Source organism: Gobio gobio (assembly GCF_949357685.1).
Source record: "Gobio gobio genome assembly, chromosome: 23".
Taxonomy (NCBI): domain Eukaryota; kingdom Metazoa; phylum Chordata; class Actinopteri; order Cypriniformes; family Gobionidae; genus Gobio; species Gobio gobio.
In genome coordinates this window covers 31,549,195-31,574,697 of record NC_137119.1, presented here as the reverse complement: position 1 = coordinate 31,574,697, position 25,503 = coordinate 31,549,195, and the positions used below count along the sequence as shown (strand labels likewise).

At 39.2% G+C, this 25,503-nt stretch overlaps 1 protein-coding gene and 1 long non-coding RNA gene across 2 annotated transcripts in view; both read left to right on the top strand.

Moving 5' to 3' along the window:
- bcl2a (BCL2 apoptosis regulator a) overlaps window positions 1–6,800 on the top strand; it is a 63,800-nt gene extending 57,000 nt beyond the window's left edge. The window contains exon 2 of the mRNA XM_079806690.1: window positions 3,576–6,800. Coding sequence (XP_079662816.1) covers window positions 3,576–3,707 — 132 coding nt within the window. The 3' untranslated portion in view covers window positions 3,708–6,800. The remainder of the gene's footprint in view (window positions 1–3,575) is intronic.
- Window positions 6,801–21,940: 15,140 nt separating this feature from the next.
- Window positions 21,941–25,203, top strand: LOC307119630. The gene is made up of 4 exons (XR_013815662.1): window positions 21,941–22,609; window positions 22,989–23,061; window positions 23,531–23,697; window positions 23,861–25,203. It is a non-coding gene; the product is annotated as an uncharacterized lncRNA (long non-coding RNA).
- Window positions 25,204–25,503: the final 300 nt, after the last annotated feature.

Genomic DNA, 25,503 nt, shown 5'->3' with positions numbered 1-25,503 from the left:
TTTTATCTGATGTTTCTGGATTCAACTGCTCTGTGTCTCAGCATGTGCTGGAAATTCACATAGGCCGTGTTGCACTGCTTTCTCACTTTCTCTTTTCGACTATAGTTCTCTTGCCCGTGAAACACAGAATAATGTAATTCAAACAGTTGGGCATAGGGCGGCCCCCTTGCTGGGCCAGCCCGGGACCAAGCAGCGCCTGCAGGAGGATCATGCACCACTGTCAGCCACAATAAAACCACAGCTTTACTTATTGAGTAGGGGAATGCACGCTGCATGGGGATCTGGAGATCAAGAATGAGAAGGAATACACACGCTCATGTTTCAGCTGAGGATGGGAATCAAAAGGAATTTTTACGATTCTGGTTCCGATTCCTCTTAACGATTCTGGTTTCTTAACAGTTCCATTAATGATTTTGAGAAGAAATATTTGAAATAGGCATGCAATTCTTATTGTATTGATTGTGCTCAGCAGTCTGTTGAAAATAATTTCAGACTTCAATGGACTTGATTTGTAACAACTTGATTAACTAAAAAGAACCGACTAAGAGCCGTTCGTTCTGGGAATACAATTACACAGGACAAGCGATAGGTTTTTCAGGGTGTGTTCACACCTGGCATGTTTGGTTCAATTAAAACAACCCCTGGTGCGATTGCTCTGTTAGTGCGGTTCATTTGAGTAAGTGTGAACGCTGCCACCCGAACCCTGTGGCGCACAAAACTAGCGGACCGAACCCGCTGAAAAGATGGGTCTCAGTCCGCTTCCAAACGAACTCTATTGTGGTCCGAATGAAATATGAGTGCAATACAGACCAAAGACATGTAAACTAACCAAAAACGGGACATGTTGTCAAAAGATGCGACCCTAAAAAGGAGAGAATGCTCACGCGTACCTGTTTTTTTCTCATCATAGTCGCGGTCTTGCCCATTAGACAGGCATCAGAACCACGTCTCCTCGTAGCACATCTTAATTTGTGTGTGTGACGGAGGGATTCCTGTTGCTGTTTTGATACCTTTACACATTGTATAAGCTCTTCAGGCCACGCACATACAACGAGCACATTTAGCCCAGCACACAGCATTGTTTTGGATGTTTGGTAAGTGCCGTCCCCATTGCAAAATATAGGCCCCTACATAATTGAAGCCGTGCCTATGCACGAACCTATTGAACCTATGCCTTTAGGTTCGGTATCTTTAGATTCTGTGTTAAAATGCCAGTGTGAATGCTAAGCGGACTAAGACTAAATGTTTTTTTTAATTTTTACTACAAGTGTGAAAACACCCTAATTCTCTAATTTCATGAGAGTCATTAATTTGGGAATCAGACTACATTGGTCAATCTATGTGTTTGATTCACTAAAACAAACTGGCTCATAAGAGACATTTGCTTGGGTTTCGGTAGGATTCGGTAGATTCAGTGAACAGTAGTGCACTGATCGTGTTTAGTTATTTTTGTTACTAACAATTGGTGTTGACTGTCTGGTAAATGTTGTTACCAACCACAATTTTAGCACACATTTTCTCGCTTACATTCCTCAAAAACACACGCAGAGGGTTTCAAACAGGAGTGCATGGGTGGATGCTGCTGGGGGTCTTGTGATTAAACCCAAAAACACCAACTGAGACACACTCACACCTATGTACACGTAAATGCAAACACACATTCACACGTTCACAAACACCTACTTGTTTACGCAGGGGGCCAGTAGCTCACGCAGCTTTGCCAACAGCCTGAAGATCGAGAGAAATCGATGGTATCATTTGATTGCATCAGCAATGTTTTGTCGCATTCATGACCTACGGCTTTGAATTCTCCTGGAAGTTTATTTTCGAAAGGGGCTGTCCCTCATTTTATCTGTACACTATTCATTTACACTGCCTGCTCTGGGGGAAAGAACCTAATTATTTCCTTATAAATGGCCCTGCAAACTGGAGGGGGATGAACTCTGTCATTTCCTTGTGCCAAATGCAGATAAGTATTTATCTTTGAGTGTTTATTTCAGCTATCCAAATGCGTGAAAGATGCTTTAGTTAGTCTGCAGTCGGTCTGGCTGGAGAAGGAAACACGGTTGTGCGTAGGAGTGATGAGACAGTGGAAGCCCTGGCACAGAGACCCTCTTCTTCTTTTATTTCCCTATTTCCTCCTTCTCTTCCTCTGTGAGTGGGCTCACAGGGAGCCGGGCTCAATGTTATGGATTTGAGCTGTCTTCTTCTTTGTGCCTGCCCCCACTTTCTCTCTATCTTTCAACGGGTTTCTCTCTCTGGGCTGGACGGTGTCCCGGAGGAATTTGGCTACACAGATGTGGAGTGTCTGTTAAAGAGGAGGGTTGTGCTCGATTCAAGCCCCCCTGCGAAAACACATCATTTCCCTATACATGGCAATTAGACACGTTACACATTACAGACCTTCTATCAGGCACTGAATGTTTGAAATAACGTTGTGCTTTAAATGTGTTGCTACTTTGTCTTTTGCCAGAATTAGGGCTGGAACTAATGATTAATTTGCTAACTGATAATCCAATGATTACCCAGTCATTGTATTGAAATATATACACATGCATAAACAAAACATCTTTTTTTTTTTCCCCAATATTTTTAATATCTTACTGTTGGCTTATATAGTTTGGGGTCAGTAATATTTACTCTTTTTTTTTACTTTTATTCAGGATGCATTAAATTATTCTAAAGTGTCCGTTTACATTGTTACAAAAATCTATTTCAGATAAACCTATTTCAGTTTAGCTGTCATTCCACAAAAATATTACACTGCAAAATGCTGCAATTGAGCAATAAGAATAAAATATTCTAGAGTCAAGTGTTCCTAGTCTTTTCAGTCTAAAGGCCTGTTCATACCAGGACGATTTTCACGCGCGTTTATCGCCGACGTTTAACGCCTCATGACTAAACAAAGGGCGCCATTGTGACGCGCAAAACAGCCGACGTAAAAGCGTCATAAAAAAAAAAACCGCCTTGGGTTTGATTTTTTGTTTTGACGTGGTGCGTTAAAAACCGGCCGACCAATGAGATCGGCGCTTTTGTTCACGTGCCTGGAGCTGCTGAAGTTACAGTAAAACAAGACTTGGTGGCGCTCAAGCACAAAACGGTCTTGCCGAGCACACATTGATACGACGAAGAGGAATTTAGTAGACAAAGAAGAAGAGGAGCTGCTAATGCTGCTTGCCAGTTAGCCAAAAGTGTTTGAATGGTTTTGGCAAGTACGTAAATACTATCTCTCTTCTTCTTCTGTGTGACAAGCGAGTGTGAGAAGCGTAAAGTAGCACCACCTTGTGTACCGGGAGCGCCATCTACTGAATTTGCACATTCACTCGGCGCATCGCCAGTGAAAATCGCTTGGGTGTGAACACAAAGACGCGCCGAAAAACGCTGGCGATAAACGCACTATAATCATCCCGGTGTGCACAGGCCTTAACTGTTGCCATTTATTGTCCATGTTTTGTGCATTTTCCCTTTTACAGTGGAGCTATGGAGAATGTAGCTTTTAATTGAGCATGTTTATAATCATTTCAGCCCTATGGCAATTCCTAATGTTCTTTCTTTTTCCTCTCTTTTTCTTTCAGGATGCCTTTGTGGAGTTGTACGGTCAGCAGAGAGACTCTATGTTCCACCCATTGTCGTACCTAACGAAAGTGCTTGGATTGGCGGCGCTGGGCTTGGCAGGAGTGACCATCGCCTTTTTCGCTCAGAAGTGACAGCCCTACAGGTCTCTCCGTCAATCTATCTCACTTTCTCTGCCTGTTTCTCCTCTTCAGCTTATCAAAGCATCTCTCAGCGCCACACTGCCCCGCTAAGCCCGGCACCAGTGCCCTTCAAAGACCGCCGCTGATCCGATGCCCCTCCAGCCACGGGAGCTACTGCGCTCACGCTCTTTCACCCTCTCCGGAGTGAAGAAAACACAAAGAAAAAGAATACAGAATGAGGACACGCAGGAGCGCTCCCACACTTTAACTATGATGCTCGTCACTGCCATGTACAGTTGCGCTCACACAGAGATCGACACACAAAACACGTGCACACACAGACACATGCTCGCATACTTCATATGGACGTTTTATCTTTAAAGTTTGTTTCAAGTACAAAGAGATTTTTAAACTTAAGATTGTGCTTTTTTTGACATTTTGATATCAGGTTTTTTGGCATTTTGTAGCATGAATCAAAAAAAAAGAGAGAGGAAATAAGAAAGTTTGCCGGCGTGAATGTAAATAACTTCTCCACTATTTGCATGTGTGGAGAAAGAGACTCTTTCAGCTACTTTATTGCATGATGGCATTTTGAACTCGGCCTCCCACCCCGACTTTGTTGATTCGGGGTGATTTTTTTATGTTTTTGTTTATTTCTGTCTCTCACTCCATTGGATGGACCTCTTGAGATCTCCCGTCAAACCAACAGATGTTGAGCATTCCTCATTAAAAAGTTCCTCTTTGATTTGCTCCATGTCTTACTGTTTGGTGAGCACAACGCCAACAACCAAACCGCAGCGGCTATCGTGATGCAATCTCACCCAGCATGGGTCACGGAGTTGTCTGACTCAAATCGCCCCTCTTGAATGTAAAGACTGGAAGTTTGACTTCTATAGGGTTTCCCATTTTGTTTTCTCGTATTTTTTTTGTTGGTTTGATTGGTGCAAAAAATGCGTTACAAGCAATTTTGATGGTGAATTCCATTTTCGAGGGTATTGTGTATGTGTAAAGTCTGTGGACATGTAGTGTAAGTGTGTGTGTACATCTGTAAATAGATTGTGTCGAGAGAGCTGGCTGTGTTCTGGTGGATAACGCGGGCGACCCGCCAGTGGTGTAGCCCAGCCAGGTGTGTATGTGCGTCTGCAGATGAAACGGGCAGGTGACAGCTGGGAACAGAAGTTCATTCAAGCTGGCATGATAGGTATGCAGGCCAGCAGGGCTTTGAAAAGACTCTGTACACAACGGACTATGTCATTCATGGCCCAGATGTATCACTTTCCCCTCCTCGACGCCCCCCAATGTTATCTTTTTGGCACGGTAGATTACAGGCACCTTGTAAGCTGTAGATTTTTGGATGCCCCAACAACCAAAGAAATCCGATCAGTCTTCTGTAACTTCCGCCCCAGAGACAATCTCTTCTAGTGCTATCCCACAATGTTCCACAGTGTGTTCCACTGGGAGGGTTGATTTCCCATTCACAGGAAGATACTGAGACACCAGCTTATCCTAATGTCTTTTTCCCCTCAGCTGTCCATTAAAGTCACCAGTGTAGATTTAGCGCTCTGTGTCTTTGTGTCAGGGCAAAAGCCTACTGAGACCAAACAAAGACCAACAATATTTTAATATCTTGTGCATTTACACAAAAAAAAATGTTTTGAAAATCTGTAATATATGAGCTAGATGTTTACATCTTAGGGAGGGAAATAATTATTTATATACGTCCCACAGACAATTGAATGGGAATTTTACTTGGAATAACAGGAAGAGGAATACTATATTGCAATTCAAAGAAAATAACTAATGCTGTCAAGCCAATATTCAGAATTTGTCCCAACAAATATGCATTTTCATTTAAAGTCCCCCTGTAGTCAATAATTGGATCACTTAAAACTCATCTTTGATCACCAAAATGACATGTTTAAAAAAAAAAATCCTAAATTCCCTAAATTATTATTTTTTTTAAATAGCTTGAATGTAACTCTACACCCTTGCCTCATTTACTATACGCTGTTCTATGAATATGCCACTCACTCGCACCAGCTCAGAGATCCACTCGTTGACACACTTTGATGTGATTGGCTACAAGGTAGTTTGTGACGTCAGAAACACCAGCGATTTCAAACCACGTTTTTGGTTCACTGCAGTTTTAAAGAGAAAATACTCAGCAATGGTGTTGACTTCTGCATTTGCACATGGTTTGTCTGAAAGCATAATAAAAACGCATTATATGGTCATATAAACAACATTAAAAACGTGATTTTCACCATAGGGGGGCTTTAAAATGAATTTAATTCTTATTTCAATTCAAATTTAGAAATTACATTTGAAAACAATTGCAATTCAATTCAAAATGTAGCACAGTTGGTCAGCATATTTAATGTGGCGTGAATGAAAAAGAGGCGATGAAGGATGAACGTTTATTTTTCTGGAGGATTCTTTTGTCTACCAGAAATCTGTGGAAAGACATGTCAGTATTTTGTTGGCAAGAGTATGACATGAACAAACTGTACTTCTTTCCCTCACAGTCTCATTTTCATTCAAGTCAATACTCTAACTAAGGATCCATGTCATGATTGACTTTATCTAGTCTATCAACACAGCTCTCTCGAGTGTGTAGCGGTACAGATTAAACTATCTAATAGTGTATCCAATAGTGTACTATATTGCTGCACCCTTTACCGGGTGGCGCAGAACTGTGTAAGAAAATGTTAAAGCGAGTTTTCAGGGCTCACACTGTAAGATCATTTTACTTTAGCTGCTAAAGATCTAGCAATGTTAGACAACAGGGTGTGGAGTTGAGCTTCTCCCTGTTGCTGAACCATATGAAGCTGCTCGTGGATGAACCAGCGCATAACTGCCACTGCTGGAGCGGAACTAGTCCATCCACTCCTAAAGTCTCACTTTCCCTCTGGTTAGGAGAAGCTGAGAAGTCTATTACAATCAGACTTTGGATGCACCTATTCGAGTCTAAGAAGAGGCTTTGTGTATTTGATTCAATAGCATCAATCTTTAAGATTTTCAGATACAGTTTGTGTCAAATTCCTCTGCACCTTTTAAGAAGTAATGCCTCTTCGACTTCAAGTGTTTTTGACATTTGACTTTGACAAAAAAAAAGACTAAAGGTGATGATACACGGGGCAACTTTTTGAGAAATGTTGCCGGACGCTGTTGCTTGGGCACGTTCCCATTGAGAATGGGCAACAAATTTCTCTCTGGATACTGAGTTGCCGTTGACAGCATTGCCCAACAACATTGCTCAAAAAGTTGCCCCGTGTATCATCACCTTGAGATGAAAAGAAAGGATGCAGGAAATGTGCAGTCTAGTTGGTAAATGTGTGTAGGTAAATATATGAATCATAAGGTTCTTATGTAGCACGTGTGTATACATCAAAATCATTTCGATTGGAAGGGGCCATACACACAGAACGCTTTTTTTTTGCATTTAAAAACGTGATATGCAGGGCAGTGGAATGAAAAAAAAAACACAAGCTCTGAAAATGTTACCTTAAGTGCTGCTTTTATAACACCGTGTCATGTGCGAGACGGTGCAAAAGGGTGTTAGACGTAAGCGCAACCGTCAAACACATCCGTCTAATGCACGATGCAAAAGCAAAAACGTGTTCTGCGTGAACGGCCGAGCCCTAACCATGAAGAAGCAAAATCCCACTCCAAAGCTGAAGTGTGTCATTTCTGCATCGCTAGACTGAAATGACTGTTTTTAAACAGGTTTCCCAAACACTCCGCCCGGAGACAAAGTCGACAGCCCCGCCCCAAAGCGCAGCCCATTGGCTGAACCAGTGTTGCTGTTGTCGGGCAGGTTGGGATGTTCAAACAAAACAGATCAATATTTTGAAAAACACCACAGAGCTGCAGTGTTTCAGTTTTTAGGGAACTCTGCATATAACCGTTGTACTTACAAGTTTGAGCATAAAAATGACACATTTCAGGTTTAAACATGAAATTAGGCTCTGATTGACTGTCATCATGTATCATTACACAGAATTTTCCCTTTTTTTGTGGAGAGACAAATGAAATGATGCTTGGAGACTTTACAGTTGGTTAGAACAGGGCAGGGAACTTAGATTAAACTTGGTTCATCTCCAGGGTGAATATTATATTTTATTTAAAATAATCTGTATCTCTCTTTTTTTATGTAAATTTTATTTTATCCCTTAAAGGTTTAGTTCACCCCAAAAATAAAAATTAGCCCATGATTTACTCACCCTCAAGTCATCCTAGGTGTATATGACGTTCTTCTTTCAAATTAATAAAATCGGAGTTGTATTAAAAAAATCCTGGCTAATCTAAGCTTTATAATGGCATTGATTGTTGCTCTGTTTTTGAAGTCCATAAAAGTGCATCTATCCATCATATAACTGCTTCACACGGCTCCGGGAGGTTAATAAAGGCCTTCTGAAGCAAATCCATGCGTTTGTGTAAGAAAAATATCCATATTTAAAACTTTATAAAGTCAATTATCTAGCTTCCGCCAGATCGCCTTCAGTATTCAACTAACGGAAAAAGTGTAGCGCCTCTCGCAGTTCAAAATGTGTACACTACGTCTGACGACATTGTACTGTTACGCTTATCAGACGTAGCGTAAGCATTTTGAGCTGCGAGAGGCGCTACACTTTTTCTGTAAGTTGAATACGGAAGGCGATCTGGCGGAAGCTAGATAATTTACTTTATAAAGTTTGAAATATGGACATTTTTCTTACACAATTAAAATGCATTGTATTCGTCTGAAAGAAGAATGTCATATACACCTACACTCTAAAAAATGCTGGGTTAAAAACAACCCAAGTTGGGTTGAAAATGGACTAATCCAGCAATTGGGTTGTTTTAACCCAGTGAAATGGGTCGTTTTTAACCCAGCGGGTTAGTCCATTTTCAACCCAACTTGGGTTGTTTTGAGTGTAGGATGACTTGAGGGTGAGTAAATCATGGGCTAATTTAATTTCATTTTTGGGTGAACCTTTGACAGAAAAATAATCAGAATGAATTCTGAATGCTAAAATAGGATCAGCTCTGATCAACTAAAGCACTCGCTTTCAAAGTTAGAGTTGTGTGGCTTGTACTTCTGCAAAAAAAACAAAAAAAAAACATGAAAATCTCCATCTGTCAGTTCATTCCTCATTCTTTCATTCTCGTCATACAGATGGAAAGAGGATGGGCTTTTGTTTCGGCTCACGTCCTGTCTGATAAATATGGAAGTGAGATTTAAACTGCAGAACGAGGGGTTTTCCCTCCTTCCATCTGGATGGTGGAGTTCCGGTGATCTGTTAAAAGTAAAATGTTCATTTACAGTCTCCATGGTTGCACTGGTTTGGTGTTTAACCGTGTTATTTACATTTTGCATGAGTGCATTCTTTCATCTCCAGCTATACGGTTTCATTTCGCTCGAGTTTGGGTGCGATTTTCACATTGTGTTCCTTATAAATGACTCGTTTGTGTCTGTTCTGAAACAAACCCCCACGCCCCATCAGATCAAATGGAAAAGATTATGAAAATGTTTTTTCCTTCGGCAGCTACTATAATGCGTTCATTTTACAATACCACTTACCTTTGAGGGAAAAAGAAATCGATTTTCTCCTCCGATTTCTTAGCTTTCTTTCTTTTTTAATGACTTTGCTGCCATACCTTCCCTCATATATCACATAACCACGAAAATGTAGCAAAATATCTGGAGGTTTTTAATATAGAGACAGGAGTTTATATTTGATTTCCGAATTCTCATTTTCCCACCATTATCCTGTTTGTCTTTTTGTGTTGTACACTCTCTCTTGTATGCCTTCAGCATGTAGCGTTCAGAAGCAATTGTTCATGATGTTTCTTTCCTTCTTTTTTTGTTTGTTTAATTTATCCTCATAGCACTTGTTTTAAATGTGTCAATATCATTTTGTGTACGTATCCATGTCATAAGCTAACAGTTATGTGTCCTAATTAAATAAACCTTGCCTTATCATCTGAGAAGAGCTGTCATGGTTTGCATCACTGAGTCGGAAACTCCAATATGCCGCTTTGGATTCTGTCACGTTTTGCTGTACTCCAAATTGAAGGCAGCTAGGGAATCGTTTTAACAGGCCAGCTGTATATCAGGAGTGTTTAAAGCAAGAACAGGAGAAGGTTGGCAACGGTGTCTCGCGGGAGACGAGGATTTAACCAATCAAAATGGGCCATGTGTACATCCTTCTGTTTAACCTGGGGGTCTTTCTTGAGACATTACATATGCTCAGCATAAAGGAATACGCATGTTTACCGTTTACAACAGTCATTTGGAAATTGCACCATCCCTTACAAAAACAGACTGTGATGGTGTCAGGTGGTAATCGGGCACAAATGGAATCTGGAGAATAACATTTTCCAAAAACAGTGCTCATGGTCGTTTTGATAGCTGAAAAGCACAATCAGATTAACCAAAGTACTTAATAAATGAGCATACAAGTGGCCCGAAATGTGTATAACTTTGTTAATGAAAGCTATTCAAGCTGAGGTAACATACTTATACACCGATCAGGCATAACATTATGACACAACATATCCTAATATTGTGTTGGTCCCCCTTTCGCTGCCAAAACAGCCCTGACCCATCGAGACATGGACTCCACTAGACTCCTGAAGGTGTGCTGTGGTATCTGGCACCAAGATGTTAGCAGCAGATCATTTAAATCCTGTAAGTTGCGAGGTGGGGCCTCCACGGATCGGACTTGTTTGCTCAGCACATCCCACAGATGCTCGATTGGATTGAGATCTGGGGAATTTGGAGGTCAAGTCAACACCTCAAACTCGTGCTCCTCAAACCATTCCTGGACCATTTTTGCTTTGTGGCAGAGAGCATTATCCTGCTGAAAGAGGCCACAGCCACCAGGGAATACCGTTTCCATGAAAGGGTGTACATGGTCTGCAACAATGTTAATTTAGTCATAGTCTTTTGACTAAAATGGCATTTAGTTTTAGTCATATTGTAGTCACCTGAATTGTTTTAGTTTTAGTCTAGTTTTAGTTGATTAATTATCATAAGATTTTAGTCAACAGTAGATTTAGTCAACTAAAATCGAATGAGTTTGGTTAAATTGTAATGCATTAATTGATCATTTAAGCATTACATAACCGACTGTTACTTGAATACATGTCAAAACTGACCATACAAAACCTCTATATAGTTTTTATATATATTATTTCTGTTTTAGTTAGTATATCAGGTTAAGGTAAAAGTTTTTTTTTCAGTTAATATTTATTCATTTTAATTTCAAGTTAAGTTTTATTTAACTATTATAACGTTATTGAATAATATGTGTCAAATACTGTTCTAGTCTTTCCCCCTGACTATGAATTAAAGGATTAGTTCACTTTTAAATAAACTTTTGCTGATAATTTACTCACCCCATGTCACCCAAGATGTCCATGTCTTTCTTTCTGCAGTCGAAAAGAAATGAAGGTTTTGGATGAAAACAGTCCAGGGTTTTTCTCCATATAATGGACTTCAATGGGACCCAAACGGTTCAAGGTCCAAATGACAGTTTCAGTGCAGCTTCAAAGGGCTTTGAACGATACCAGGCGATGGGTCTTATCTAGCGAAACGATCAGTTTCTGCGAGAAACCGAGCAGTATTTATGCTATTATTTTACCTCTTAACAGAGGAACGCAATCGTCTCTGAGCTCCGCCATCATTTCCGGAGAGTGAGGTCAAATTAGATCGTGGTTATAGATATATCGATAGTAGATGCCTCATTCTACTGATCCATGCAGTCGCTAATGAGGCATCTACGTATACATCTATGACCACGATCAAATTTGACCTCACTCTCCGGAAGTAATGGCGGAGCTCAGAGACGATCGCGTTCCTCTGTTAAGAGGTAAAATAATAGCATAAAAACTGCTCGGTTTCTCGTAGAAACTGATCGTTTCGCTAGATAAGACCCTTATTCATCGTCTGGTATCGTTTAAAGCCCTTTGAAGCTGCACTGAAACTGTCATTTGGACCTTGAACCGTTTGGGTCCCACTGAAGTGCATTATATGGAGAAAAACCCTGGACTGTTTTCATCCAAAACCTTAATTTCTTTTCGACTGCAGAAAGAAAGACATGGACACCTTGGATGACATGGGGGTGAGTAAATTATCAGCAAAAGTTTATTTAAAAGTTAACTAATCCTTTAAGGGTGCTTTCACACTTGGTTCAGTTGCCTGGACCGAACCCGAGTTTAATTGCTCCGCCCTCCCCCTGCTCCCGCCGGACTGTGTTCATATTATATTGGCTGCGTCCGAAAACCTAGGCAGCGGACTCGCTGCCTCGCTTCCTCGCTGCCTCGCTGCCTCGCTGCCTTATCAGACAATAGCTTGTAAGGCAGCGTTTGTGCATGAAGGCTCCTTGCGAAACAAATTTTGGACAGACTTCTTAAGCATGTAACAGTTTAATGATCTACATGTTGACTCCGATTGTTCAAATATTACAATTAAATAATACTTAAATTGATGTCATCCTCAATAAACCCGTCTCCAGCGTGTTGCCTCCGATCATTCGAATATTGCACTTTAATAATTATTAAATCAACATCATCCTCAATAAACCCGTCTCCAGCATGCTGCCCCCAGTCCCTCAAATTTTCTGATCTATTATGACCTCTGAGCTGTAAAGCTGCCAGAATAATAATAATAATAATAACACGCTGTTTGTTAATTGGCCAGAGGAGAACTGGCACCCCGACTGAGCCTGGTTTCTCCCAAGGTTTATTTTTCTCCATTAGGTCACCTAATGGGGTTTTGGTTTCCTTGCCACTGCTGCCTCTGGCTTGGCTTGCTCAGTTGGGGACACTACATTTTTCAACTTAACATCGAAATAAATCTAATTAATAAACTAGAATAACCATTTAAACTAAATTACTGATCTAATTATTGATCTAAAGCCCACACTGTCACTGTATGATAATTGAAATGAACTGATGACATCAGCGTTTTCTCCAGAATGGCTATACAGCTGAATAAAATTATGCTGCATTTTTTTCCTGTTTAACACTGTAAAGCTGCTTTGAAACAATCTACATTGTTAAAAGCGCTATATAAATAAAGTTGACTTGACTTGACTTACAGCAAAATAGAGAGTTTTGGTGAGAACTAAACAAATATTTAATATTTCTCGCTAGAAATGACATCAGAAGTAGAAAATGGTTGTAAAAAACGTACATTTACACACAAACTGACCAGCAAATGCAACTTTCGGATGCCATCTTTTTTTTCCAGCTCATCTGTCACAGAATGGAAAGCACAGGATTGTGGGATATCAAAGGCAGCAAAGGATACAAATATGCTGTCTTCAAAAATCGATCAGATGACGATATCTCAGGAGACAGGAAGTGAAAGTAACATTGGATTCGGACATGCCTTGGTGCCTTCCTGCCTTGAAATGTTTCGGACGCAGCCGTCATTTGGGTGCGACCCAGGGTGCGTTTGCGTCATCAAAGCAGCAGCTGTTTACCCGGTTGCTTACTAACGGCAGTGCGCGTGAAGGCGGCAAAATGCATAGCGTTGCTCACCTCACTTTTATATTTTGGTTTTTGAACCGTTGGTTTTGTTTCCAAAGCTTCAGTACGTAATGGCACTTGCCTCTATCTGCCGTGAATGTAATGCAAATGCTCTAAAGAACACTGAAGGCGAGAAATGAGATCTACAGCTCTCTGCTTGCAGTGCAGTCACTTCCGCGATTTAGTACGATTGCATTCACATCAGCAGCGAACAGTACCGGAGTTCACATGAACCGTACCCCAGACCACCCTTTTTAAGCGGACTCTGGTACGGTTCGCAGGTGCGCACCCGAGTTCGGAAGACCGCGTTCACATCATCCAAACGAACCGAACTCTGACGTCAATCGAACCCGGGTGCGCACCAAAACTGCTACTGTGTAAGCTCCCTAAATTTCCAAGACAACAGCGCTTTGGGGAAAAAACAAACTTTTGAAAACGGATTTGAAGGTGCAAGTTTTTGAATACAATACAGTTATCAACAACGTGTTCAAAAATTTGCGCTCAGTGTTAGGGCCTACAATTTCTCCCTTTCAGTTTTCTTCGACAATACGTCCGTCTCCTACTTAAAGTGTCTTTTGTAGCCTAGAAGTTCTGAACCATCCGTCAGGTCTTGAACCTCAAATGCAAGGACACAGGTGTATACACTCTAAAAAACAGTAGCTCCACTGTATGATTCTCAAGGGTTTGTGTTACAGTGCAAAAGCTGCCTGAGAAAAAGAACACACACCAAGAACGAGAAAGAAAGTAAATCTGTATGGATCCGTCAGCCACGAGAGGCCGCCATTGATGTGCGGTTCAAACGCTAACCTCTACTGTTGGCCAGGGGGATTCGTTTGATGAAGAAAACCTTGATGACAATGATGATGCAGATGATGAATGTTACGATTACTCTACCGACAAAGATGATGAGCACCGTGAGCTGTAATCTGGGACTGGGACTTATTTTGTTGTGTGCTGCTGGGTGTAAACATAATGCCGTTTCCTCTGAGATTTCGCACATGTGCTATTAGATTAACCTCCTACAGCATCTAAAGCCCCACAGTCACATCTCCAGCCTCCACCCACACAAAACTACAAGACGGCTGAGAGAAAGAGAGCCAAGCCTCCGAGGGATGCACCCGGGGGAAGAGGAAGGTTAAATTAACTTGAGCCCAGAGTTCTTTGTGCAAAAACTACTCTCTCAGCGGATGAAATATTCCACATACGTGGAAGAAGGAGAATTTTAAATGATATCAGTTTTAGTCGGTAGAGCTCGTACATGCTCAGAGTTCTCATAATTGCTGGCAATTGAGGGTGTTCTCATAACTTCTGGGGGATATGAACCTGATGATGATGGCAAAAATTTACCCCAGCTTCAGTTTCCGGAAAGTATGCATGAAATGTCCAAGATCAAAGCAAACGCACTGCGTCCAAAGGGATGCATATTAACATCTGAGGCTAAAGTAATGGAACTAAATCTTTAATATCGTAAGTGCGTAACAATGGTTGGCTATAGGTTTATCTATTTTTGTTTTTAATAGGAGATGACAACTAAATTTTATAAAATGGTTGAATAAAAGTTAGCTGATTAGCTTAACAGTCCAGATATCGGCGTCAGTTCGTACTGCCATCACTTTCTCTGACAAGCGGATGCAATGAGACCTGTTTTCCTGTTTGTTCATGTGACGTTCGACATAAAGTCATTTACAGACATAATCCTAAGCACAACACAATGCAATGCATAGTTCAAAATAAAGGTAAAACACCTGTGAAAAATCTTTATGGAAAATTCCTTGATATTAAAGGTCCCGTTTTTCCTGATTTTTTGAAGCTTTGATTGTGTTTACAGTGTGCAATATAACATGTGTTCATGTTTCGCGTGTAAAAAAACAGTATTTTTCACACAATTTACCTATCTGTATACCGCTGTTTTCACTGTCCTAAAAACGTCTTGATGATTTCCTTATTCTATGAAGTCCCTCCTTCAGAAATACGTAACGAGTTCTGATTGTGCCAGCGGTTCCCGTGTTGTGATTCGACAGCAGCTTAGCGCACGTTGCCTGGAAAGGTCACGCCTCTTACCATAACGGGGAGATGCATGTGCTCAAAGTACAGCGTCCCTGAAGGCCAAACAAAGGTGATTTGACTCCGGGATGAAAATAACAGCGTCTGGACGACATGGCGACAAACACACTCTACAAATGCAACCGAACGCAACCTTGAACGCAACACTTCCTCTTCTCCACGTGGGAGCGCAACAAGACCACGGCCCCTTTTTGCGTATTCTTGTGGCCGGAGGTTAGTCAACAAACTGTTCTACTGACGTCATTAAAGCAGGATGTACAGGGTTGTAGTCCAAACCAGCCGTTCGCTGTAGGCTTTGAAAGGGAACTTCTGTTAAATAAAATATCTCGCTTGGCATTGAACTTTGAGCTTTATAATTGTACAGGTATTATTTATGCTCTAACAGCAACATTACACACTAACTAAAGTTTGAAAAATGGGATCCCGAAGAACAGGACCTTTAACACAGTTCATTAAGACATTTCGTAGACTTTTAGAAGTTCTTTACTAAATTGCTAAGTATTTTAGTCGCATGTTAATGGTATGGAATGGTAATTAGTTCATTAATTTAGTTATTCAGTAATGCAGTCATTATACTATGGGGCTGTTGAATGCTTGAATCTGATTGGTTGCCGAACGTTCTAAGGTGTGCAATTATTTTCAGAGAAACGCACGGCTAAAGTAGTTCCAGGCAGGTCTTGACCACATTACAGTTTCATATCACTTCGCCAAATGATTTCAGTTATTTCAAAGGTTTTTACAGCCGACAACAGCAGAAGAACCTAAACCCACAACGACACTGACCAAGCAAATAAATATAGTAAACAATAGGATAAAAAAACGACAAATTATATGTTTTTTTTTGCCACAAAATTACGTTTTATTATGTACGAAACATAGACTGTAAAAAAGATGGACGACGCCCCTTCACTACACTGTAAAAAATGAATCATGTGTCTAGTAATTTTCACCAAAAAAAAATTAAGGTGATAATTAAAAATAGTCTGTATATTTTCTTAAGAAAACTGTGGTTCAGTGTTGTATAGAAAATATTGAGAACATTTCCCTATTAAAACCAAGAGATACATTTTCATATTTTTTTTAAGGAAATGTAAGCAATTTTGGGGCTTCAATCGAAGAACCGATTAAGCTGATAAAATTAAGGAAAATAAGGTTACCTATTTATTTTAAGAGAATTAGCTCAATTGAGTTTTATTTAGAGACACCATTGTTAGTTCCCAACATGCTTTGCATATGGCTGGAAATAGCGAGTTAATATTGAAATTAAGTGTTATTTTATGTGTTTTTGAGTGAAGGGAAACATCTGTAAATATTTAATGTTTGGTTATGTTTGACATTTGAAAGAGTTTCTGTTATGTTGAAGTGTTGACCGTTACCATTGTGCAGAAGAGTAGAGCTTATGGTAAGGTTGTGATGTAAATACCTGCAAGTATTATTATTATTATAAAGCATGTTTCTTTGTTCAATGAGAAATAACTTTTCTAATGCTAGTGCAATAACAAGTTTGTTTCTGCTTATGCTAGCAGTAAACAGTCTATGTATAAATAGGTAATTTACATTTAATATAATTTATAACCTATTTATTAAAGTCAACTTAAATTAAAAAAGCACTTTCCACTAATAATATTAAATTCATCATGTGCCATAGACTAAATAATTTAGGAATTTTTACTTAATTTATTTGGGTAAATTTCACAAAAAAAAACAACCTTAAAATCTACTCAAATATAATACGTGTAATATTGTTACCATAATTTTTTTAAGCAGATAGCATGTGATATTTTTTACAGTGTATCTTTGAATATGGCGCTGACATCTTGAGCTGATTTAGGACCTGCGTCTGCGCAGTAGTGACCTCGGCACCTGAGTCTGCGCAGTAGCAGGAAGTAGAGCCGCAATATCAAAACCCCGCCCACACTCACGTAGTATCTGTTAGTATACGGTTTACTGCAGAACAACTCCTTATCTTGGTGTGAAATAAACAGTTGTGGAAATGTAAAAATTAAAGTTAAAGCTCCATTCTCCTCCCGAAAATCCTGGAAAAAATCTGTTGGTTCTTCAGTGACAACTTCTTCGTCCATCTTTTTTACAGCCTATGGCAGGGGTCTCCAAACTCGGTCCTGGAGGGCCACTGTCCTGCAGATTTGAGCTCCAACCTCAATTAAACACACTTGCTAATCCGTGTCTAACTAGGGGCCTGTAAGACACTAATTAGCTGGTTCAGGTGTGTTTATTTGGGGTTGGAGCTAAAATGTGCAGGACAGCGGCCCTCCAGGACCGAGTTTGGAGACCCCTGGTCTATGGTTTAGAAGATGCGTAAGAAATTAGTCCTACACACAAGAGCGTTTCATGGACAAAAACTTGACAAATATCTTGAAATACATCATCTGAGGTGTGGTTACCGGAGTATGAGCGTAATAATTGACTCCTGGCCGTTGATTTATTGAAAATTAATTCTCTGCTCTTCACGCCGTGACCACATTACCACCTCGGGTGAGCATTATTTTTCTAATAATTCAACGGCCCGTCGTCAATTATTCCTTATGTAATGCATTTTCATTATATGGAAATGAGCAACATTGACATTTTATTAACTCCTGTGTTCCACATGATAAGTTTATGAGATCAGAGTGGCTTTCATTTTTATGCAAATGATCTGAGAAAGGTGCAACTTGATTGGACTGACCAAATTTAGTCATGTAAATGGCTGATTTCTGTCACTTTATTTAGATTTTCAAAGATATTTTGTATCATTTGGGTATTATACTTCTTTAAACATTTTAGTTTTACCAAACAGACAATATAGGCTATGTTTTAGAGGAAATATTTAGCGCTTCATATAGCCAAAAACCAATATTCAAAATAATAATTTCAGGGAATTTTTTTAATTATCTTTGAATTAAAGAACTTCAATCCTCTACCTTCCTTTTTTTTAGGTTAGTCTGGCTTCTCTCATTTCTCCAATCCCTGACACACATCACTCAGCTCTTTCTATCCTCCACTGGCTCTGCCATTCTGAGCTTCGGACTGAAATCCTTGACATGAAAGTTTAGTCTCTCAAACTGAATTTTTATACGCTGCAAGCCTGCAACACACATCTCATACAGCTCTTATTTGGAACAGCACTGGTTAGTAATCAGGTCTTTTTACCAAGGATGCATATCTAACCAATCAGAAGTGTTTATATTAATGTAAGTTTATTATTAGGGCTTATGCAAATCCCGCCACCATAGTGCTAGGATGTTGTAGAATGGTTACTATGGCATTGCTAAGGTGTTGGCTACTGGCCAAAGTCAAAAGAGTCCATAAAAAAATGTCATTTAGGAATAAGGAAGATGTATGTTAAAATCAGGTTTGATTGTTTTAATGCTTTTGACTAGTTTGCATTGCTTTAAAGGGGTCATATTATGCCCCTTTTTACAAGATGTAAAATAAGACTCTGATGTCCCCAGTGTGTGTATGTGAAGTTTTAGCTCAAAATAACCCACTGATTTTTTTATAACATGTTAAAATTTTTGAGGGTAAGCAAAAATGTGCCGTTTTTGTGTGTCCCTTTAAATGCAAACGAGCTGAGAAGAGGGCGGAGCTTCAATACCTCACGATTTGATTTCGCCCTTCAGCTCACGCTGGAAACCAGTACATTTTTCTATCCTGCTTCCGTTGCAAATTTGTGGGGACCAATCACAAACTGGCTTATCCACCTGGTGCGCTATTGGCAGGTTTAACACGATGACGACCGTCAATTCAATTCCTTTTCACCTCTCACACAAACAAACGAATCGTTCGAGTGGGTGTAAATACCACTCACTTTCTGTTTTTTTTTTTTTTTGCACAACCTGCAAAAATCAACACGTTTGTTGACACGTTTCCTGCCTGGAGTTTTCGTTCTAAGTTTAATGAGGCTGTAAAAGCGGACTGAGTTTACCTGTTTGGCGTGATGATGTTCAATCTCCCCGACAGCCTCTGTCGTCACATTTAGCCACAATTTTTTGTTGTTGTTGAAATTTTCTTGAAAGTGAAAGTGTCTTGAGTTTGTGTTTACCACAGACCTTATTTCAGCCATTTAAACAAAACCCCATTCAAAAAACCCATTGACTGTGTGACCGCAATTTGGCCTGCAAAGGGATGTCAGACAATTCTATTGCTGTGATCTCATGGGATTGACAGGTTGTCCCGCCCTTACGCCAGTAAACACTTCATCAGAGAAGAGGTGTCCCTGCAAGAGGAAGGGGAAATTATTTTGATTATAGATTACGAGGTCAAATTTTTTTTTTATGTGCACAGATAAATTATTATAATAAATACTGCAATATTCCATAAAAAGTAAGAATTGCCCATTTTGATTTCATGGTGTCTGGTAGCTAGAGAGATGGTATTTGTGTGTGTGGGGGGGGGGGTTATTACAGCTGAAGACAAAGAAGAACATTATTGGTGTACAATGAAAACTATTACTCTGTTAATGAATGTGTGTGTAGAGAGACCAGCAGTAGCCGTGGGCCCCTTTCTGCCACTCCAACACAATGAGCACAAGCCTGGCCGGCTGTTATTTTTACTAGGTCACCAACAGATACAGTTATCTTTGAAGTGCTCCGGGGAGGGCAAAAACAATGGCGATCCTGTCAGTGCAGAGCTGGTAAGAAACGAATGGTGTTTGACCGGAGACCCAGAAACGATGGACGTGTCATGGGAATCGCAGAATGTTCCGCGCCTCACAAAGTGTTTACAAAGGCTGTCGGTCTTCCACAAACCTGCAGCCACAGCGAAACCACCCTGGCTGAAGGATGTGTTCATATTTGGGACTTTGGATAAATGGTGTTGCTAATCAAACACACTTGATGAGACTCAAAAGAAGACAGTGAGGAGAAATAAACCTATTTAAATCTGTTGATATGACCCTGAAATTGATAGATTACTTTGATTTCCTGCTAGTTACCATGTCTGCTCTTTGTAAACTTTTGAACACACACACATGGTTCACTATCTTTGTGGGAACTCTCCATAGACATTATGGTTTTTATACTGTACAAACTGTATATTCTATCCCCTTACACTAGCCCTACCCCTAAACCTACCCATCACACAAAACTTTCTGCATTTTTACATTTTCAAAATGATTTTTAAGCTTGTTTCCTCATGGGGACCTTCATTTAAGTCCCCACAGTGGCACAAGTCTCCATGAGCCTGTGTGCATTCAGGTTGAAGTCCATGAAAAACATGAACACACACACACACACACACACACACACACACACACGTCTGGTGCGTTTTCTTTGTGGGGACTCTCCATAGACGTAATGGTTTTTATACTGTACAAACTGTATATTCTATCCCCTTACACTAGCCCTACCCCTAAACCTATCCATCACACAAAACTTTCTGCATTTTTACATTTTTAAAATAACTAATTCTGAATGATTTATAAGCTTCCATGGGGACCTCAATTTAGGTCCCCACAGTGACATGAGTCCCCATGATTCTGTGTGCATTCAGGTTGAAGAAAAACACACACACACACACACACACACACACACACACACACACACACACACACACACACACACACACACACACACACACACACACACACACACACACACACACACACACACACACACACACACACACACACACACACACACACACACACACACACACACACACACAGTAAGTGATTAAAATGGCACTTGATTTCATGCAAATAAAATTGAAAGATCTAAAAATAATCATGAAAGGAAAAAAATTTGAATGAAGAAAATGATGAGAAAATGACAGCCAATTAGGCAATAAAATATAGAAACATAAAACAAGTTGGCGTGTAATATGAGAGCCCCCAAAAATATAACCGAAATAAACTTAAAGAAAATTCAACATTAAATCAAAACTGACCTTATTTACTCATGTAAAGCACATTAATAGGCAACTAATGTTATATTAAAGCATAATATAGAACATGTTATCATTTTATACAATTTAAATTTATAACATGAGATTTTCAATAAAGCAAATTCCTATTTTTTTGGACGTTCACCTACTGCCCTCTGGTGGGCAGTCATTGACACACTTTTAGGCTACTTCAACATTGGGGGAGAAACACAATGAAATGGAACCTTTATATATCTGTTTGGAAATTAGGTCCTATAGGTTTATAAAACATATAAACTTAACTTGTGTATGTAATTATGTTTTTTAATTCTCAAATTTAAACTCCAATAGCACAGCAGCACACCACAACCATGGACGGTTTCTTTGTTTCCTACTGCTAGAAACAAAGAAACAAAGAAAGAGATAACAGCATTTTTATTTGTTCCTTTATTGGTTCAATATGTATATGAGAAGAGAACACCAATGAAGAAAGCTTGGACTGTATTACTAGCAAATGCACAAGCAAGAAAAAGCTTGTGTCGGATGAAAAGACACATAATTAAATGCCTGAAACAATGCTGTAACAATAAACAAAAGCTGTCTACATGTAATGTTTATCTTTGGAGTGGCATGGACATGTGACAGCACATCAGTCTGGCTTCATCCATCATGTTCAGACAGCCAATACTGGAGGTCCACAGGCATCGGTACTGAGCCGTGTGAAGTCTCGTGTGAAGAAGAAGAATCAGGCAGAGCTGATTAACATTCAGGTGTTGGTTCTCTCTTGCATATTTAGCACTGCAGCTCAGAAAGAGATTTAGCAATGACCCAGTCAAGGACACAAGCGTGAACATGTGCTTGAGCGGGTAAAAGAGCTCATGTAAGGATATTTTGGAGACATCGATTGAGATTCCTACAGATTTCTTCCTGGATGCATTTTGCATGCTTTTTTCTCTCAGACAGCATTCCAAAACAGCTATTCTGGAATCGGCTAACACTGTTTGACTGCTGAAAAGATGCACTGTAAGCAATTGCTGTAAATTTACAGCCAATTTGCAACATTAAAATACTGTTTTCATGTTAAACAGTTTAGTACTGTAGTTAGCAATGCATTGTGGGCTGCTTAACTTGGAGCAACAGGACTGAGGCCCTAAACAGTATGCTGCTGTTTTAAATTACAGGACATTACAGTATTTTTTGGAAACTGAGTGTTGACTGGGGAATTTGGAGCACGGTCAGATGTTTGATACAACGTTAGTCTTTTAAATTGAGGCTACTGCTTTTGGTAAATTTTCTTTAAAAAATACAGAAATAATTTTGACATTGCCATTAACTCCTGGAGGGACTTCAGGAACCATCATTTGGATAGGAGATTTTCCAGAAGAGGACGCACAATTTAGATGACGTGCTGCACATCATTGAGTGTTCTTTATCAACATTCATCGGGTCTTGCATCTACATATTAAACGGTAATTAAAATCTTATTCCTATTGCCAAGAATGTTTGATATCAAACTGATGCTCAGGAGCTTGTCTTGCTAGGGATTTGATGTCATTTAACAGTGAGGCTTAGATTTGAATAGCCAAAACATTATTACTTTTGGGTAGTTTTTTTGTTTAATTTTGGTAACATTTGCAGTAGAACTCCCCAAGATCTGTAAAAATAAAATTGTTACCCTTTAAATTGTGAATGCCAAATCTATTTAGCAGTTTGACTGTAGGTACTTCATAAGCCTACCTCATTCGCCACTAGGTTACTCTCCCCTAGTGTTTACTAATTATTGACCTTTTATAATTTTTCTTCTTAAAAATCTTATTATGGTAAGCATAATGTATTTGTTCCCTACAGGTGTCTGCCACTACATATTCAACCTTCAGTATCAAGATGCGCAGACAGCTTGTGCTTTGGAATTCATTCAGAGGTAAAACCCCTTCATTACTTGTCATAATTATATGGATATATACAATTAAATTAAATTAAAATGTTTGTATTTTTTGGTGTAAAATGGTATTAGTACTGTACATTTCAAGCTACAACAGACACACACACACACACACACACACACACACACACACACACACACACACACACACACACACACACACACACACACACACACACACACACACACACACACACACACACACACCTAGACACGCACACACGCATGCACACAGACACACAGACACACACACACACACACACACACACACACATGGTATTTAGTTGGACTATAGGCTTTATAATAATTCCATTTGATGTCACTTCTATATGTCATTCAAGTCCACTCTATTTGTGCAATGGAGAAAGACAAAAAATACATTTAATTTAATGTACACAAAACAGTATGTTGTTGACCCCACTCTGATCTTAGACTATTTTGATTTCAGGCGCTTTATTGGTGTAAATCCAGAGAGAGGGACAAAGGCCAAAAGTGGCAAGGTTGTCTTCAAGAAGAAAGGTGTGATCGTCCTGAAGAAGTCTTCTTCAGTCAATATACACGTCGCCATACTAATGAAGAATCTCCATGACTTTGAATGGAACTTCATATGGATCGGTGAGCTCTTTAATCTCGCTCTCTTTGTTTTGACAGTCTAGCATTGCCAAATTAAGCCACAAAAGAACTTATTAACTTTATAACCATTAGCCTGGAGTGTATACTGTACATTCCTGATGTTATAGTTTATTTATTATTATGATTGTTTTTTGTTGTTTGACAGTGGCAACACTGGAGTAATGCTGCATAGAGGAACAGCTGCTACTAAAGTGATGGTCATCTCTCCTGGATCCATAATGTAAAAACACAAACCTACCTCAAAGGACTATTTTAAGAGGTAAAAATACAAGCCTACCTCACAGGACAATTTGAAGAGGTGACCTGAAATGAAATGAACCTTAAATGTTTTTTATTGATGCATACTGTCAAAATGTTCTACTGTACTTTAATAGTTTCAAAATGGCCTTAATGCACATTTTCAAAATGTAGTTAAGTTTGTTTTCCAAATGTTGCCAATTCTGCATATGTTCAAAATGAACGTATATTTTTACAGACAGCAGAGAATACATTGCAGATTACATATGAAAATCTTTTAAATTGACTTTTAATCTAACTCACAGGACTATTTTAAGAGGAAAAACATGAGCCTGTGGGCTTTTTTCCCCTCAAAATGTGCCAACGATGATTGTATGCTGAATGTTCTTACTCATATAATCAAAAAGGTCTTAATGTTCCTTAAATAGTCTTAATAGTGACTTAAAAGTCTTCAAACTTATGTCTTAAATAAAAAAAAGTAAACTATCTAGTCAACCCTTCCCGTTTGGTTAGGGTTAAGATCAGTCTCTGACGAGCAATTTAAGAATTTAAAGGGTTAGTTCACCCAAAAATGAAAATGACCCCATGATTTACTCACCCTCAAGTCATCCTAGGTGTATATGACATTCTTCTTTCAGACGAATACAATCAGAGTTATATTAAACATGTCCTGCTCTTCCAAGCTTTATAATGGCAGTGACTGTTCTGTTTTTTTCCTGTTTTTTTAAGTCCATTAAAGTGCATCTGTTCATCATATAACTGCTCCACACGGCTCCAGGGGGTTAATAAAGGGCTTCTGAAGTGAATCGATGCGTTTGTGATAGAAAAATATCCATAATTTAAAACTTTATAAATAAATGTAAATTATCTAGCTTCTGGCCAATCGCCTTCTGTTTTTTCAACTAATGGGAAAAGTGTTGTGCCTCTCGCAATTCAAAATGCTTACGCTACATCTGACACCAGTTACGTTCGTCAGACATAGCGTAAGCATTATGAAATGAAAAGAAGAATCTGAAAGAAGAATGTCATATACACCTAGGATGACTTGAAGGTGAGTAAATCATGGGCTAATTTTCATTTTTGGGTGAACTATCCCTTTAAGTTTATTGCCATAGTCTAAAGCAGACACTAGGCTGTTTCTGTTTGCTACTAGAAATCTCTTCTTTGATGTTTATTTTCTTCTATTTTTTTTTGTTTTTGTATTCATGTTGATATTGACATTGCTCTTTGGAATAAAGGTGTTTGATATTGAAGTTTGTATTGCTTATTTTGCATAATATTCACAATAATGCATATCTTAAGCAATTAGCCCCGAGAATAATAAAGTTAATTGCTATCAATATTGCATGATATGAAACTGTTAAATCTATTGTATTTCTAATACAGTAAAAAAAAAAAATGCAGCATATTTCTGATTATTTGGAAATTATTTGGAAATTGACCTTCTCACATATTACTGTAGACAGGCACATCTACTGTGCCTGTCTACAGTAAACTGTGAGAAGTTAAAGTAACAACCTAAACAATATTATTGTAATTTCCAAATAATCA